Source organism: Nelumbo nucifera, chromosome 4 (assembly GCF_055504915.1).
Source record: "Nelumbo nucifera cultivar China Antique chromosome 4, China Antique-T2T, whole genome shotgun sequence".
Lineage (NCBI taxonomy): Eukaryota > Viridiplantae > Streptophyta > Magnoliopsida > Proteales > Nelumbonaceae > Nelumbo > Nelumbo nucifera.
The window spans coordinates 82183277-82202740 of NC_142652.1; the positions used below are offsets into that span (position 1 = coordinate 82183277).

Consider the following 19464-nt stretch of genomic DNA (forward strand, 5'->3'; position numbering starts at 1 on the left):
TTATATTTGATACTCATTTTTGTTTAGTTTAATAAATATACAACATTAGAGATATGTCTATTTTTTATTTATTTTGTATTATATATTTTACTTATTTTAACTTTTTATTATAACCCATTTGACTCCAAAATGGTTGAATTGCTTACCCACTACTGAGAGTGAAGAAAATGGTTTTGATTTCAAATTGCTTTTCAAAATATCTATTTTTATATTATTAAAATTAATGTTGCAAATTTAATTAGTAAAACTTAATGATGAAAAAAATATATCTTAAATATAATATTTAATGAGAGAGAAAAGGAAAATAGTTTTATTTCCAATTGATTTTAAATTTTATATTTCATTTCCATCATTAATAAAATATTTCTTATTTATTATACTTATTATTGTTTATTCAATTATGACATCATGAGTTTCTTTGAAAAGTTAAATCATTGGTCCACCATCTAGATAGGAAAATATATTAGCTTTTGAATCAATTATGATAAGGGTAATTTGGTCCTTCGAATTACATCATGACACATGGCCTTCCAGCAACACCTCAGCGCTGAGTAAGCGAACCAGCTCGGCAAGTCGGCTTAAAACACCTCGCCTAGGCCAACCTCTACTACCTCGGCCAAGCCAGGCTAACAGATCTCCCAACATATGGCAACCTACCTTAGAGACCGGCCGAGCTGTAAGAACTTGAGGCGACCTGTAAAGCGAGCATGCTGACTTGTCTCATAAACACGTTACCAGCCCGAGATATCGGCCTACTGCTTCGTATGCATCAGAATTAATCGGGCAGACCGTAACCCCGTGCAAATTATGTAACTTACTTAATTACTCTCTCGACTGAGAGGAAACAACTCCACGAGAACATGAGACCCGTTGTGAGAAGGCTCAGGTCACTCACACCTATATAAAGTCCTCATTCTTACCAATGAAGGTACACGCGATTAAGCTCTCAAATACTCTTATCTACCAAATAACTCTCAAACAACTCTCTGACTTAAGCATCGAAGTGCCCACCCCGGGTAAAAACAGCCTGGGCACTCTAATTTTGTATCCCTCGCAAAACAAAACAGCTCGGCCTAGCAAAACTTGTCCCCTGACAAAGTATCTGTCCAAGTCACCTGACACACAAGAGCAGTCAAATCATGCTACATCAAATTAAATTATATATTTCATCTATATTGTATAAATAATTTTTACTTATCACACTTAATTTTGTTTGACATAATTAATATATAATTTTATATATATTCTTTTGATTACTTGTACTTTTTATTTAAAAAAAATACTATTCAACTATCATATAATCGATTAATCCATTTGACTAAAACCACTAATCCACCACCCAAAAAGAAAAATAGTTTGATTTTTAGATTGACATTAACTTTTGTATTACATTTCCATCATTAATAAAATTATTTCTTATGTATAATACTTATTTTTGTTCAATATAATGAATGCATAATATAAGAGATAATGTATCCAATATTTTATTTTTTATAAATATATAACATTAGATATGTGCCCAAAATTCTCTCTATTTATTTAGTTTTGTGATTTATTGTATTTTATATTTTTAAAAATTTTATTATTTGACTATGACATCATTTCATTTCTAGGTAGATTTTAAATTTGGCATTTCATTTTCATCATTAATAAAAATACTTCTTGCATTTCATAAGTATTTTTGTTTAGTGTAATGAATATAAAATATAAGAGATATGCCTAATTATTTTTATTTTTTGTATTATATATTTTATTATTTAATTATGGCATTATTTATTAACCCATTTGACCCCAAACGGTTGAATTGCTTGCTTACTTACTTACCACTAGGAAGAAGAAAATGGTTTTGTTTTCATATTACTTTTCAAGATATTTATTTTATACTATTAAAATTAATGTTGTGGATTTAATTAGTAGAATTTAATGATAAAAAATATATCTTAAATATAGGATTTAAATTTTAATTTATTTTCCATCATTAACAAAAATACTTATTACATTTCATAATTATTTTTGTTTAATATAATGAATATAAAATATTAGAGATATGCCCAATTATTTTTACTTTTTGTATTATATATTTGATTAAATTTAATTTTTTATTATTTAATTATGGCATTATTTATTAACCCATTTGACCCCAAATGGTTGAATTGCATACTTACCATCGGGAGGGAGAAAATTTGAATCCTATATTTATTTTTATACTATTAAAATTAATGTTATGGATTTAATTAGTAGAATTTTATGATAAAATATATTTCTTAAATATAGGATTCAAATTTTACATTCATTTTCAATCATTAATAAACACATTTCATATTTATCATACTTATCATTGTTTTATATGTAGAATATATGATGTAAAAAATGTTCTCAATTTCTTTTATTTCTATTTTTTGCATTTTATCTATTTTTAAATTTTATTATTTAATTGTGACAACATAGATTGACCCATTTGACCCAAAATGGTTTAATTTCTTACCACCACCTAGATGAAAACACTATTTTTTTTCTAGGTAGATTTTAAAAGTATAAGTTTTTATATTATTGGAATTATTAATTTATTATGTATATATTTAATTAATAGAATTTAGGGAGAAAGATGGTTCAACCCAGGGTCAGAATTTTGTAGGCTCAAGGTATTGTTGGGGTAGGTGCCAGCTTAGAATTGATGCCAATTCACGGGTGGGTGTTGGTGCATAGAGTGTGGGTTGTTGACATTTTGAATGTTTATAACTCTGCATTGGGCCTATCCGTACTTTTCCGTAGAATATAATTATGAGAAGAAACAAAAAAGTCTTAAAATATATGATTAAATCATGATAAATTCAAGTTAATACCTTAAATATTGGATTTAATGAGAGAGAATTGAATGCATTAAATATCTTAAAATTACCTCTTTTCAACTCATTTAATATCAATAACCAATTACCCTATTTGCCCTTATTTTTATCAATAAAATTAAATATGGAAGGATAAATTTTGTCCTTAGAAAATTCCAAAAATATCCTTAAGGATATTTGTGCTTTGTAAAGTAGCCGCGGAGTGGGAGGTCTTGGTCCCATGGGAGGTGGTCGCTCTATTGTTACCACATTTGAGATGTGGGTACGATCTTATCACTCCGAGGTGGTGGTTCGTGTGGGGTTCTCTTGGAAGCATAGACGTGAGGTATGCTGGTTCTTGTTGGCGGTGAGTTGGTGACCTATTTACCTTGATCACTTGCGGTGGCGACCTGCTTGCAGCTATTCTGAAGGTGCTACTGGTCCTTGCTTTGAAGTGGTGGACAATTTTGGTTTTGTGGGGGCTCCTACATGGGCACCTGGGGTTGAGGAAGGCCCAAGGTGTCCATGTGTTGCTTCCTAGCCTACATCTAGATGTCCATTCCCTGGATATAAGTCATAGGCTCTTGGAAATTGATGGACGTCGACCTCGGTTGGAACTATCGGCGGGCTGACGTTTTGGTCTAGGTTTCCTTTTTTGTTGGGTGAAGTCATACTTGTAATGGTTGAGGTTGAAGAATATCAAGCTGAAATAACCTTTTAATCGATTCCCACAGATGATGTAAATTGATGTAGCTTAAAATGCACCGATCCCTGCTGGAGTGGTGAGTCGAACGAGGAGTGCCATGGATCTGTAAAGGAGACAAATGTCAGAGAGCCTGGGTTGTGGACTCAGGTGAGGGGGCTCTGATGGTCAAGTTAGTATCGAGATGAGAGAGCTAAAGAGAGCTAAGAGTAGGGAGGAGAAAAATGAGAGCCAGAGAGTTGTAAAAAAACATACCGTTTGAGGGTGATAAGCTAACCTTATATAGACCTTTGGGAATGGCCGGAACATCCCTGGCATACTTGGAGGTAATGGGCCTCAACCACCAGAATCTTAAGGAACACTCGGAAATAGTCACTAAGTCAACTACTTGCCATTTCCCAAATAAATGGGGGAGACTCATGTAACTGCCGCTACATGAGCGACATGCCCTCCGAATATCCTGGGGCCACTAAATGGCTTGAATGGTATAAGGCAGGTGAATCACGTAGGTTGGTCTCCATGAGGTTGGATAACTCGTCAAATGCCTGGTCTAGTGGGCCCTATAAACACTCCGAGGTGATGACCAATGTCTCAGGTCAATCCTACTGACTTGTCTTCAACTAAGCTCAAGTGCATCTGATTGGCATGAACCATCTTTCCGAGGTGTTGCTACATTAGGTATCAAGGTGGTTTGAGATGGCTTTAGATATCTACATGGCAGCAAATGAGTGGTGTACCACTTTCACCCATCATCACATATTATTATACCGCATACCACTTTTGAAGAGGAAGTCTTGATGCCAATTGAAAGGTTGAAAAGGGAAGACATATTATATTAATATTTCATTTTTCTTATTGAATATTCGCACGCAGAGCTTTGCATAAATGGTGCTCTTATTTGCCGCTTTGTTTGCCAAATGTTTTTTTTTTAGCAAAAAGAGATAAAATTAAATTCATATAAAAAAGGTTACATGTGGGGAGTGTTTAGAGTTATAGTACAACTTGAGTTGCCCCTTACATGAAAAGTAAGCAAAAATATGAGTTGCCTGGTTATATTGTCTTAAAATATGTACAAAATATACATAATCAAAAGAGCCTATTGGTCGTCGTAGATGACTTCTGTGTAGCTGTTCAAACCAGTGGGTTACTTGATCTGTATTGGCAAAATCTACTAAGGCAACATTATCTGAATGTACCAAAAGATGTGTGATGCCATTAGATAGAGCTACTTGTAATCCTCTTAACAAGGCTCGAATTTCAGCATCATAGCTTGTGAGAGCCCATGAGGGTCTACCTTCTACAATGGTATATCGTTCACTAACATGTTGGAGGATGAACCCTCATCCTGCAGCACTTGAATCTGGATCAAAAGAACCATCAGTAAATAAGGAGGGAATATTATTGGGAGGTAACGATTGATGATGGAGTGGCTGAGTCCTATGTGTTGAATTCTCCAGTTGGAATTTTAGTGCTAAGTTTACCACATGCATAGGATCTTGGTTGATATTCTCAAATAGCTTCTTATTCCTTGCCTCCCATATATGATAGATGATCAAGGCAAATTTGTTGAGGTTCAACATAGCTTGTTGCTTTCCCAGATTTGTACTCAACAATGTAAATTCGTTTGTGATGATAGTATGTACAGGATGCTGAGATATGGCAGAGGGATTTAATCCAATCTGGGCACCACACCAAACAGCCCGTGCAAACGGGCATTGAAAAAATAAGTGATGAATTGTTTCTAAATGCAGCTTACAAAAAATACAAAGTCGATCCAGTTCACTTAACCAAGTCAAACATTTATATTTTGTAAGCAACCCATCCCAAAGAAACTTCCACAAGAAGATTTGAAATCTGTAAGGCACCTTTAATTCCCATATTAACTTCCAGTTGAAGTGTGTGTACGTAGCCAATGCCCCTAATGAGGAGAGAAAATGATAAGTTGATTTAACCAAGTAAATACCTGAAGCATTGTATTTCCAAATTAGTAGATCGACAGTTTGGCTAAGCTTTGGAGTTACTGCCAAAATGTGTTCGATGGTTGAAGCTTGGAATAGTGGTTGTAACTTTTGGAGGTTCCGGGAACCGTCTGGATTAAGTAATTCCAAAACTTTTAGATCAAGCCCTTGGGATTGAGATGTTGATGCATTCAGAAGTGGTATATGGTCTGGCAATGAGGGAATCCAAGGATCTGAATTTACAGATATTTCCGTGCCATCCTTGATTGACCACAGTAGGTTTGATCTCAACACTGATGCCATCTGGCGGGCTTGTCACCACCATTGTGAGCTACATTTGCCTTTTTTTTGCGGCAAAAATGGAGGTGTGGAGGAAGTACCTGGACTTGATCTGCCCATTCTAGAACTCTTGTCTATCTGATAATAATCTCTAAATCTGTTTACAAAACATTGCTTGATTCATAATACCAAATGATTTGAAGTCAAGGCCTCCTTGACTTTTAAGCTGACATAATTTACTCCAAGGAATAGTATGATGGGAAGCTTTATGATAATCACCCACCAAAAGGATCTAGTCATTTTGTCGAGTAGGGAGGTTGTTGATTTTGGCAAAATTGATGTTGGCACGGGGTATATAGGTATAGCTTGAAGAACTGGTTTTACTATGTAGTTCTACCAACTTGTAATAGTAGTTTAGAATTCCAAGAGTTTATTTTGAAGTGCACCCTATCAATGACCTCCTTGTGAGAACAACAAAGGCGGGTGTTTGTTCCCACTTGGACACCAAGATACTTGGAACCTACCAAAGATTTTTTTTTTACATGAAGTGGAGAAGAACCTTCGATGGTGGCAAGAAACATTTCTATTGAAATATATGCTCGACTTGGAGTAGTTTATGTTTTGGCCAGGCATGGATTCAGAAGTTTGTAGGATGTTGACAAGAGTCCTAACTTGTGCTATATCAGCCTTGCAGAAAAGAATGCAGTCATCTACAAAGAGGAGATGAGTAATTGGAGAACCATTTCGACTGATTTTGACTCCCTCAATCTATCTAGATGTCGAGGCTTGGCATAACATTTGGGTAAGAACTTCCATGCCTATGATAAATAGATATGGTGAAATGGGATCACCTTGACGGACTCCACAATTCAATTTGAAATGATCATGTGATTCACCTGCAATTTTGATTGAGAAAGTAGCAGTAGATATAATGCACCATGTTAGTCATCTACAAAGAGGAGATGAGTAATTGGAGAACCATTTCGACTGATTTTGACTCCCTCAATCTATCTAGATGTCGAGGCTTGGCATAACATTTGGGTAAGAACTTCCATGCCTATGATAAATAGATATGGTGAAATGGGATCACCTTGACGGACTCCACAATTCAATTTGAAATGATCATGTGATTCACCTGCAATTTTGATTGAGAAAGTAGCAGTAGATATAATGCACCATGTTACACCATTTCATAGGAAATTCCATCTTTTCAAGAACATGGTATAAAAATGACCACCCCATTCGATCAAATGCTTTGGACATGTCCAATTTGAGGGCTATGAAACCCTTACCTTTTTGTTGGAGTTTCAATTTGTGTAGAATCTCTTTGACCAAAAGGATACTATCTGAATTTGCCTTCCTTTGAGAATCCCCGATTGAAGAGGGGATATCAGTTCTTGGAGGATGGGCTGAAGGCGAAGAGCCAAATTTTGTAAAGTACATTGCATAGATTAATGGAGCAGAAGCTTGGTGTATCCACTAGCTGATTGTTTTTTGGCACAAAGACCAAGTTTGTATTGTTGATTTCTTTGGGGAGAAATTCTGTATTAAAGAATTTCATTACCATTTCAAAGATATCTAGTCCAATTTGTTTCCAAAAGTGTTGATAGAATAGTGAAACTTTTCACTATTGGACCAAATTCTACCTTTTGCATAAAATAGTGAAACTTTTCACATAACAAATCCCATAATTTTATTGAAAAGAGTGTGATTTGTCAAAGATGACAGTTTTTGGTCCAAAATATCATCATTTAAAAGGAACTCGATTAAATGCATGCAAGGACAATAAAAAATCACTTCAGTTCAGTTTATTTCAAATTGAATAAACCGACATTAATTAAAACCAAAATCCAAAGTCGAATTTTCTCTCATATCGGTTGGTTTCAATTGTTATTAAAATTAATCCGACAAATTCGGTTCGGTTGGTAAAATTAACTAAAACCGATCTAAAGAATACTTAATCAATATGAAAATACAACTCACTATCCATTAAAAGTTTCAATAGTGATCATGATATTTCTAAAAAAAAAAGTGATCAGGATATATAGCCACTTGGGTTAGGTGGTAAATCTTAGGGATGCCCATTGGATTGAATTTGGTCCAATTCGATTCAATTCAATATGAGTTTATTACAAATGGATCAGGTCAAATCCAATCCAATGAATATTTTGAATCAGTTTAGACCGGTCCAATTCAATGTCTGGACTGTTTAATCTTTTCAAATTTATTTTAATTTAGATTAATTGTTGAGAGGAGTATTGTGTTTGGGTGTATTGAGTGTCGGGTACGGGTGTGATTCTGGTAAGGCCATCTTTGTATTTTCTCTTGTTTATAGTAAGAAGGAAGCTCGGAGTTGCTGCCCGTGGACGTAGGCATTTTGGTCGAACCACGTAAATCTGGTGTTCTCTCTTCTTTCTTTCTTTATTGCTATCTGTTTTTATTTTGTTTCTGTGCACGTATAGATTATATTATTTTCGCTGTGCAATTCCAACAATTGGTATCAGAGCCACACGGTTCTGTTTCGGGATTCTACCGAAATCTGTATTTGTTGTTTCGGTATTGCACGTGTTGAATATGGCGAGTTCGAGCTCTACCCAGTTCGACATACCGAAATTCAACGGATCCAACTATGCAATTTGGAAGCTGAAGATGCATGCTGTGTTGGTGAAAAAAGATTGTGCAATTGCCTTAGAAGGAAAAGAGAAGAAGCCTGTTGATATAAAAGACGAAGATTTTGAGAAGAAAAACCAAATAGCCATGGCTGATATTCTTCTTGCTTTAGAAGATTCGGTTCTATTCAACATGTCTGAGGAAACCACTACCAAAGGTTTATGGGACAAGTTGCGGAATCTCTACGAGGGGAAATCGATGTCCAACAAAATCTTTCTCCGACGACAACTCTACAATCTGAGGATGAAGGACGGAGCCTCTTTGCAAGTACACTTGAATGAGTTCAACACTCTAGTAAGCAAATTAGCAGCTGTAGAGGTACGTATTGATGACGAAGAAAAGGTTGCTCTTTTGCTTTGTTCTATGCCAGACTCTTGAGATAGTTTGATAATGAATTTGAGCAATACTAAAGATCTGTCATTAGAATCTACTATTTCTATGTTGCTTATGGAAGAATCTCGTAAAAAAGTTGGTGAGAATTCTTCAGGTGATGCAATGATGGTATGAGGGAAATCGAATGAGAGAAATGACTCTATAAAAAATCAAACGAGATCCAAGTCAAGAGGCAACAAGAAATGACTCAAGTGTTGGAATTGTGGTAAGAAGGGGCACCTTCGAAAAGATTGTTGGCAACCCAAAGCAGAGCAAAATCGGCCCAACTCTAACAAAGATCCGGCTTCAAATAATTCCCAAGGAAACATCGCATAAGGAAGTGATTCATCAGAAGATGGTGAGGTACTATCTATTGATTCTTGTGAAAATTTAAAGCATAACTGGATATTAGATTCTGGTGCTTCTTTCCATATGACGCCATGCAGAGATTGGTTCTACACATACCAATTGTGCAATGGTGGGACTATTTATATGGGCAATAATAGCACATGCAAAATAGTGGGAATTGAAAACGTTAGAATTACTATGTTTGACGGCATCACTCGTACAATCTCTGGTGTACGGTATGTTCCTGAACTGCGAAAGAGTCTCCTGTCACTGGGAAAGTTTGATGAAGATAGTTACAAGTTTTTTGGAGAAAAGGGCCAATTGAAGATCAGTAAATGAGCTATGGTAATTGCAAAAGGCAAAATACAAGGGAAGTATACCACTTGATTGGGGATACCATGGTCGGCGATGCCATCGTTGCAAATGTTGTGACCGATTCTGTCATGATTTGACATAGACGTTTGGGTCATATGAGCAAACACGGACTTAAGGAAAGTATGGGTATATTTACTCCAATGGAAGAGTGATACTTTTTCCTATTTCAAGAAGTTCAATGCTCTAGTTGAAAATCAAAAGGGGAAAAGAATTAAGTGTCTGAGAACTGACAATGGGAAAGAATATACCTCAAAAGAATTTGAAGGATTTTGCAATGAGCACAGCATTCTGAGACAGTATATGGTTCCACGAACTCCACAACAAAATGGAGTTGTTGAACGGATGAATCATACACTTATGGATCGAGCTAGAAGCATGTTGAGATGCAGCTGGGCTGGAGCAGTACTTTTGGGCAGAAGCAGTCAATACGACATGTTACCTAGTAAATCGCTTTCCCACTACGGCACTTGATTGCAAAATTCCAGAAGAGGTATGGTCAGGAAACCCTGTTGATTATTCTTTCCTACATACATTTGGTTGTGATGCTTACATTTGGATTCCTAAGGAGCAAAGGACCAAGCTAGAGAGGTAAGGTCCAAAAAGTGTATTTTCTTGGCTATGCAGAAGGTACAAAGGGATACAGATTATGGGATCCTACTGCCCACAAGATAGTTGTTAGCCGAGATGTTGTCTTCAATGAAGATTCGATGCAGAAAGAATCAAGCTCTAAGACAATAGAGAAAGTTGAAGTGGAATCTTTTCAAAAGATTCAAAAGCAATAAATTGATACAACTGTTGATGTACCTGAAGAGCACATTGAAAATTTTGAAGGAGAGACTCACGATGATCAAGGTCGATCAAGGAGAGCTACAAGACCTCATGTCTGGCTTCAAGATTATGTAACAGCTTATGCTTGCATTACAGAAGAGCATGAGCCTTGTTCATACCAGGAAGCATGCAAAAGTGTCCAAATGCTCGTCATTGGCAAATGGTAATGGAGGAAGAAATGGAAGCTCTGAAGAAAAATAAAACTTGAGACTTAGTCAAACTACCTAAGAATCGAAAAGCCATTGGTTGTAAATGGGCGTACAAACTCAAAAATGATACTAGTGGGAATATCGAAAGATACAAAGCTCGAATAGTTGTAAAAGGATATGCTCAGAGATCAGGTATCGACTTCAACGAAATATTTTCTCTTGATGTTCGATTAAGTACTATTCGTATTCTATTGAGTATGGCTGCAGTAATTGACTTGGAGCTGGAGCAATTAGATGTTAAAACAACATTCTTGCATGGTAATCTTGAAGAAGAGATTTATATGACTCAACCTGAAGGCTTTGTCGAGAACGACAAAAATGATCTGGTTTGTCAGCTGACCAAATCATTTTACAGTTTAAAACAGGCGCCAAGGTGTTGGTATAAGCGATTTGATTCCTTCATTGTGAGTTTGGGCTTTAGCAAATGTAAAGCAGATCATTGTGCCTACACATACTTTGGTAGTGATCACTTCATCATTTTGTTGTTATATGTTGATGACATGCTAGTTACAGGTACTGATAAATGAAGTATCTCAACACTGAAAGCTCGTTTAGCTAAGGAGTTTGACATGAAGGATTTGGGGGCGATTAATCAGATTTTTGGGATGACGGTATATAGGGACAGAAAGAACATGAAAGTCTGGATAACTCAAAAGAGTTATGTTCAAAGGGTCTTGCGGCGCTTCAACATGCAAGATTCCAAACCAGTCAATATCCCATTTTTTGTTGGTTGCAAGTTGTCTTCGGAACAATCACCTAGCACTGGAGCTGAGAAGACAGAGATGTCCCACATACCATATTCATCAACAGTAGGGAGCCTTATGTTTGCCATTGTGTGCACCAGACCAGACATTGCACAAGCAGTGGGAGCAATCAGTAAGTTTACGAAAAATCCAGGAAGAGACCATTGGACTGCGGTGAAGAGAGTCATTCGGTATTTGAAGGGTACTTTTGAAATCTCTATTTGTTATAGTGGCCAAAACTTAAAACTAGTTGGTTATGTGGACGTAGACTATGCAGGAGATTGCGATAATAGAAAATCAACTAGTGGTTATGTGTTTTCTTTAGCTAATGGTGTAGTGAGTTGGGCATCAAAATTGCAATCTGTAGTAGCCTTATTTACAACAGAAACAGAATATATGTCAGCTACACAAGCATGCAAAGAAAGTATTTGGCTAAAGAGGTTGCTTGAAGAATTCCACATCAAGAAAGAAGTGGTGACTATTCATTGTGACAGTCAAAGCGCTTACATTTAGCAAGAAATCCTATCTTTCATGCATAGACTAAACACATTGATGTACAATACCACTTTGTTCGTGAGGTAGTTGAAGATGGGTAGATCTCGTTACAAAAGATCCACACAAACAACAACGTTGTTGATATATTGACAAAGTCGGTGATGAGAGAGAAGTTCATCTGGTGCAGGACTTGAAGCCACATAGCAAGAGATGATCGACAACTATTCTCGAGCAAGTTTTTCACTATGAAAATTGTCTTCAAGTGGGAGAATGTTGAAAAGTAAAAAAAAAAAAGGGTGGGCCAGTCGGTGGCTCACCGAATTTACAATCGATGGCCCATCGAGCTGAGCTCACCATATTGAACGGTGGCACACCGTTCTGTTCAGTGGCACACCATTTTGTTGTTTACTTAACGTTGGAGATTTTTTTTAAAAAACCCCATTATACCCCTCAACTCAAGTATAAATAGGGGTCCCCCCATGTTATTTTATACATACTCTATTTCATTTCAGTGTATAGTGTATACAGTGTGTTGAGAGGAGTATTGTGTTTGGGTGTATTGAGTGTCAGGTACGAGTGTGATTCTGGTAAGTCCATCTTTGTATTTTCTCCTGTTTATAGTAAGAAGGAAGTTCGGAGTTTCTACCCGTGGATGTAGGCATTTTGGCCGAACCATGCAAATCTAATATTCTCTCTTCTTTCTTTCTTTATTGCTATCTACTTTTATTTTGTTTCTATGTACGTACAGATTATATTATTTCCGCTATGCAATTCCAACATTAATTCTAACCTAAACGTAGTCTATTGATACATATATTCTTATTTTCTATCAATGGATCACATGGGTTCAATTCAACTCAGTCCAATATAAATTGATTATAAATGGATTAGGTCCAATTCAATCCAATAAATACTGGTTTGATCTAATTTAATATGTCTTATTGGTCCATCCAATCTATATAATTCGATTTTGGTTTGGATAGAATCCAATCCAAAACGGTCCATTGACATCCCTACTTAGTACTAAACCCGCACCAACGTCATATTCAGGTTCAGATCGCTATTATTCCGGATCGGAATAGGATTTAGGCAAACCCGCACGAACCCTAACGGACTAACGGTCCATTGACACCCCTACTTAGTACTAAACCCGCACCAAGGTCATATTCAGGTTCAGATGATCAGATCGTTATTATTCCGGATCGGAATTGGATTTAGACAAACCCTCACGAACCCGACTCGTTGGCATGTCCGTTACCGGCCCGGTCCAAAGCTTTTTTGTTTGTCGGTCTTGGAAATTTGGAATGAGAGACACGATCCCGATACAATGCACGTGGCCTGTCAACACCGCAAATCCAACCCTATCTATTTACAGTTACAGGCGTCTCGCCAAATTGGGAGACCGGAGGAATCCCAATAAAAGACGGTATCGTCATCACTCATCGATTCAAAGATCAAAAGCAATCGAACGGTCCATAATGAAGTAGGCTTTTTTTAATGGTACGTACTACGTAGACCTGCCTCTCTTTTAGGTCATAGCGTCAATAGAACGCACAGAAATCAGAAATGGGATATGCTTCTCGCACCTCATACCGACTTCACAGGTATATTCCCGTGTATTAAGAACATCATTCATCAATAATATTATATCTGGGAGATATTCCCGATACATGTTGAGATGTACCTGTGAGGTCGGTGTGAGGTACGCTCTATGAAAACAGATCCGGTCTCACAAAATAAACTATTCCCCTTGGCGTCATGGCCCTCGATGTATTGATACGGAGACGTAAGGTGGGGACATAGCAATAAATAGAAGGCTGGGATTTCGTGGTTTTAGCCCAGCGTTACTACCGATTTAACTCACGAGTTGGATTCCACACGGAAAAGGACTTGTTGGGTATTTAACAAAACTTAAAGGCTTGCTTATGTAATTCTTGAATTCTTATTCAAATCCCTCGTCGCCAAACCCTCGTTTATATATAGGCATCAATCCAACCCAACCAAACCCTCTCTCTCTCACGCACGCCCATCTCTCCCGTTCTCTTCTCGCATTTGATATTTTCAGTGATCCGTGAGAGTCTGGAAGAATGCTTGTCTATCAGGATTTACTCACAGGTATTGTTTTGATTTAGTTTCTGTTTGGCCATGTCTCGGTTCCAGAGTTTTTAGGGTTTATAGCCTTTGGGACTTCCGTTTTCTGTAGGACATTCGAGTTATTAATTTTGAATCCTGTTTGTATCTCTGAGGATCACTTTATGGGGTCCTATATCTATAGTTGTATTGACTTTTGTCTGTTTTGAATGTCATAACTTTGGATCTGTGGACTGGTTTTTACAATTCGATCGGATCTTGAAGGTCTCGTACAATTTAAGCTACTTTGATGCATAGGTTATCTTGACTTTTCAGTTGTTTTACTCTTGTTTGTTAATCCAGCTGGTTGTCATTAAGTTCATGGCGATTGACTACGTTTACTTTGGGGATTTTTTTTCCTTCTGTACCAAATTTTCTTACTGGGAGACCTCAGTAAATACGAAATCAATATTTATTTTCTTGCTTAAAGTGTCATTCAGTCGTGAAATTTTGATAGGCGTGAAAAATGAAGTTCAAATTTTCCTGTTGTTCTCTAATCTGCAAAAGTTTTGTCTTGTTGAAGAATTGGAAATTCTATTGTATTGAGCTTTTGGCTGTATCCCAAGTTCGATCATTCTTTTTTTTCTAGTTAGCTGTATTTTTATATGTTATTTATCTTGCAAGTGCCCTTGGTGTTTACTCTTTTTGTTTAATTTTTGGGCATTTATTCAACAAACGTAGCTTGTCATTGTTCTACATGTCATCTACTTGATTAGACTTCTTTGTTGCCAATTGTCATTTACTCTTTTTATATGCAAGTTATTTCGGTATCATACCTTTTCAGCTTATTTGTAAATCTGTATGAATGCCTTGGGGCTTGGGCCCTATTTCCTCTTGGTGGCCCTGATTTAGAAGGTCAGGATATCTTTTCTTGGTTGTTACACAGGACTGCGGTTGTGTATTTGTTCATTTATTCCTTCTATAGAATGACAGGTGTTTTCGGACTTGGAGGGCTTATTTGTTGGGACTGGGCGTCTGCCCCTTTGTTTTTTGTTTGTGACTCAGAGATGAACTGGTCCCCAATATTAAAATCACTACCAACTCTATTGTTTATGTTGGCAATTACTAAGGTTGGGCATCCATGCAAGCTTCTTTCCTCCATTCTCGGTGGAGAGATGCCGATATGTTTTTGTTTTTGTCTCGACTAAAAGATAAGCTTTTGGTAATCCTTTTATTAATAAATAAATGCGTTTCCAAAAATTTCTTTATGTAGTAAAGGATGTTGAAATAATGCCCTCTTGGATTCCAAGATGCAAGCAAATTGAGTTTAGCAAGTCGTAGATGGTTGGACCTTCTGTACGTACTGTAAAATACTAATAGGCTCCAAGAGGCAAGGCACCATTTACTTGTCTATTGAGTTTTAGGTGATAGGACCTCATGCATGTTACTGCATGTCATATTTGTATGCATCTTATTCCGTGGCTTGTGATTGTCATACTTTTACGCATTTCCTTTGGTGATTTCTGCTGTGTAGTATTGTGACTCCTTGCTAGATGTCCCTTGGTGATTTGTGCTTTGATCTTTGCTGTGTAGTATTGTGCCCCCTTGCTATACGAACTTCTAATTTAATCAAGTATTCATGTTTTCTAGGTGATGAGCTTCTCTCAGACTCATTCCCTTACAAGGAAATTGAGAATGGAATGCTTTGGGAAGTGGAGGGGAAGGTTAGTATTCTTTATTAGACTATTAGTTATTTCTGGATTTGCGTCATTCTCGGCCAGCATTACCATGTGATGCTAAAAAGAACCTATGACTTGAAACTATCAAGCTATTGTTATAATTTTTCTATCTGTTTATTTTTAGATGGATATGTTAAAAGCTTAAATATAATATATATAAAAGAAATAGAATAAAAACAAAATGGTGAACTCTCTATTAATAGAAATAGCAGACAGAAAACTGTACATTGAGTGATTGAGGTAAATATAAATAAAATTATTCTTTTATCCATTTTTTTGATGAGGTTGTTAGAGACTTAGTGGACATTGTATAGCAAAATTAACATTTACCATGTTGTGGCTTTGTTAGTGGGTCGTCAAAGGATCTATTGATGTAGACATTGGAGCCAACCCATCGGCTGAAGGCGGGGAGGACGATGAAGGGGTAGATGACCAAGCCGTGAAAGTGGTTGACATTGTCGATACTTTCCGTCTACAGGTTAGTAACATACATACCTACACCTCTCTTGCTATGGTAGTGAGTTTTGTTAGTTTCTTGCAGGAGATAATGGTATTTTCTTTATCATTTGTAGGAACAACCCTCGTTTGATAAGAAGCAGTTTGTTGCATACGTGAAAAGGTACATCAAGTTGCTTACACCCAAGTTAGATGCTGAAAAGCAAGAGCAGTTTAAGAAGCACATTGAGGCAGCAACAAAGTTCCTTCTTTCAAAGCTCAGTGACTTCCAATTGTATGTCCCTCCTGGAATTCTTGTGAGCTAACATATATATATATATATGCTTATTGTTATGGGTTGAGAATAATTGCATTTGTGGTTGCAGTTTTGTGGGCGAGAGCATGCACGACGACAGTACCATGGTCTTTGCATACTACAAGGAAGGTGCGACTGACCCAACCTTTTTATACTTGGCTTATGGGTTGAAGGAAGTTAAATGCTAGAAGAAAGAAAAGAGGTGGTAGAGAGAGCGTGGAGTGTTTGTTTTAATTTATGCTTTAGTTTAAACTTGTGTATTTTTTTTTTTAACAATCGATGCCATGGAACTATTAAAGTAATATGTTTGGGTAGTAACTTTAATTTTATTCTCAAAGCAAAATCTTTCTATTTGTCGATGATATGATTGTGTTTGTTGTTGTTTTTGAAACTTTGATTTATTATTCCATCAGTACCACTTGTAAATTTCTCTTTTTAAACGACCGATTTTATCGATTTCTGTCATGGGCATTGTTCAAAATTTTTAATCCTTGCATGAGGTGGAAAAAAGTGGAATTGCTTGCAATAAGATGATAATATGATTCCAATCCTACGTTAAACTAGTAAACATGTACATGTAGATGTGAAAATTTCACTCGAGTTAAAAAGATCTCGCTCATTTGTCAACCTCACCAGTCACCACATAACTGTGTGGTGGCTGGTGGTGCGGTAACTGTAGATTTAGGTTCTGTTTGGTATTTTGCTCTTTTCATTAGAACGTCGGAATATATCAATACATATTTTTGAAAACTTATATATCGGATGTTTATGTAAGCATTGGATTGGTGTTGGCATTTATAATACAAACATCAATTTGAATATGAAGTGGCAAATGGTACTTCATTTAATACTAAAAATGGACTTTTTTAATCTAAACAGTGGCTCACATTTCATGTAGAATCAGCAATGATATCAAACACAACCCTAGATGTAGAATATTTGGATGAACATTCTAGTCTTATGTTGCAAATCTGTTAAAAAAGAAGGTTCTCAACTTTCGGTTCAATTGCAGATTTGAAGAATGAGAAGTCAATTTTGATGAACATTTCAATATCTAATGTTGCAAATCTGTTAAAAGAAGGTTCTCAACTTTCGGTTCAATTGTATATTTTAGGAATGAGAGATCAGTTCTGTTCATTAATTATCATGGCCTTGTGGGCGGAAGCCATGTGAAAACTGAGAAACAAAAGAAGGCGTAGAGAATTGTGGGTTTGGTTGCTTTCGAGCTGACTGAACTGCTAGTCTGCCTCCAACGTATCAGTTTTTGCAGAGAATATCAATTCCTTTGCAGAGAATACCAATTCCCTGGCACTGGAAGTTTAGATCAGGTTTATTGGTTAGTCTAACATAATCCTTTTTTTTTTTTTTTGCGTGGTACGTGATTGAATGTTGCTTAGTTGTTTTCCCCAAATTCAATACATATTTTAGTGTAGCATGTGTTGATCTGGATGTCAAATGACAAATGATTGATGGAGTCTCGTTGGACCTTGGATGATCTGGAGAACCATGGTTTTTAAAACCGACTCAGAGACCGAAACGAGAGGGGTACGGTTATCGGGCCGAATGGTTGGCCTGTTTTGATAAAAAATAAAAAAGGTCAAAACTGTTCAAACGATTCGAATGGTTAACCGTCCGGGTCAGCAGTTTGTTGACTAAAACCAATGATTTTTGTAGAAAAACCAGTTTTGGGGAAAACTAAAACCAGTCACCCTGACTGGTTCTCATTTTTTTGGTTCGACCAAGGTTTTAAATTTTGCAACGTATCAGTCGGTACGAACCGATACGTATCGTTTCAAAAGAGTTCCGATACAGCCGATACACTGGACATGTCTAATTACAGGGATTCGTATTTTTTTTTTTTTGTATCGGACCGATACAGGTCCGTATAGGCTACATACCCGAAACAGAATACGCATTATGTATCAATTTAATTTCCCTCTTCTTTTTAAATTTAAATTTAATTTATCTCTTCTCTCATTAATATCAATTTTAATTAAATCTTAAAGTTTGAGACGTTACTAAATGCTAATATAATTTAATTAAATGCTCTTTTAAGTTACCTTTGATTACAACATTTAATGATTAATAATGTCATTAAATGTTATTTAAGTGAAATAACTTGTTACAAATCACAAACCAAATGTAACAAGTTTCAAACCCAAGTCATTGCTTATAACAATAATTAATTAACCATTATGCCAACATTAATTACTTATTAGAAAGACATGTTTTTTTATATTTAAAGTAATCTTCATATATTAACTTGTATACATAATAAATATTATCTAATTCTATATATAATAAATACTAACTAATAAATGATTTAAAAAAATATTAACTAATAAATATTAGTATATATACAAACATTTTAGTTCTTCTATTATTTTTCAATGGTTATTAATTATATCCCAATACTTTATATAAATCATATACGTCTCTTAAAATTACCTTTCTGATACACTTTGCGTTTCTAATACTTTGAACATTGGGTCCAACCATTTAGTCCTGTCCGGCTTTGAAAACCATGAGGAGAATCTTCATAGAATAAAAAGCTTATGTTCAATGTACCTGTGGGTCTAGTCTGTGATAAAAGTTTTTCTTTTTTCTTTTGGAGAATGATTGTTCAGTCCATATCAAAATTCTTAACCTCATGTACAAGGGGATGAATCTTAACTATGGATTGATGCCAAATAGGGGCTATTAATAGACTATGAAGGGTTGTAATTTCAGAATTGTGCAGTGAGCTGCAGTGTACTTCTCCGTTTTTCTTTATCTCATTATAGATTCTGTGTGGGGCCCACCTCAGAAAATCAGAAACTGTTGCACTTAAATCTTTGGGTTGTATGTGCAACTAAAAGGAGTCATGACACAATTTCTGTAGTTGAGCATATTCATTTCAAGTAGGGTGGAAATCGATTGAGTTATGAGCATGGAGACCACATTCTGCCTGTACATCATCATCATCTGAATTTAAATCAGCCCCCCACAATGTTCCACAGCACATCCTCTATTGGGAACATCTCCTGACGATGACATCATCCGGAGATATGCTGTGGGAGATGTTCCCAATACATGACACAGAGATGTATGTGGGACGTT

At 36.2% G+C, this 19464-nt stretch overlaps 1 protein-coding gene across 1 annotated transcript; it reads left to right on the forward strand.

Annotated features, from left to right (window-relative positions):
* Positions 1 to 13763: 13763 nt before the first annotated feature.
* LOC104606169 (translationally-controlled tumor protein homolog) lies at positions 13764 to 16727 on the forward strand. The gene is made up of 5 exons (XM_010271247.3): positions 13764 to 13920; positions 15526 to 15599; positions 15964 to 16092; positions 16187 to 16344; positions 16436 to 16727. The coding sequence occupies exons 1-5, from the start codon at positions 13893 to 13895 to the stop codon at positions 16551 to 16553; spliced, it is 507 nt and encodes a 168-aa protein (XP_010269549.1). The 5' UTR covers positions 13764 to 13892; the 3' UTR covers positions 16554 to 16727.
* The last annotated feature ends 2737 nt before the right edge of the window (positions 16728 to 19464 follow it).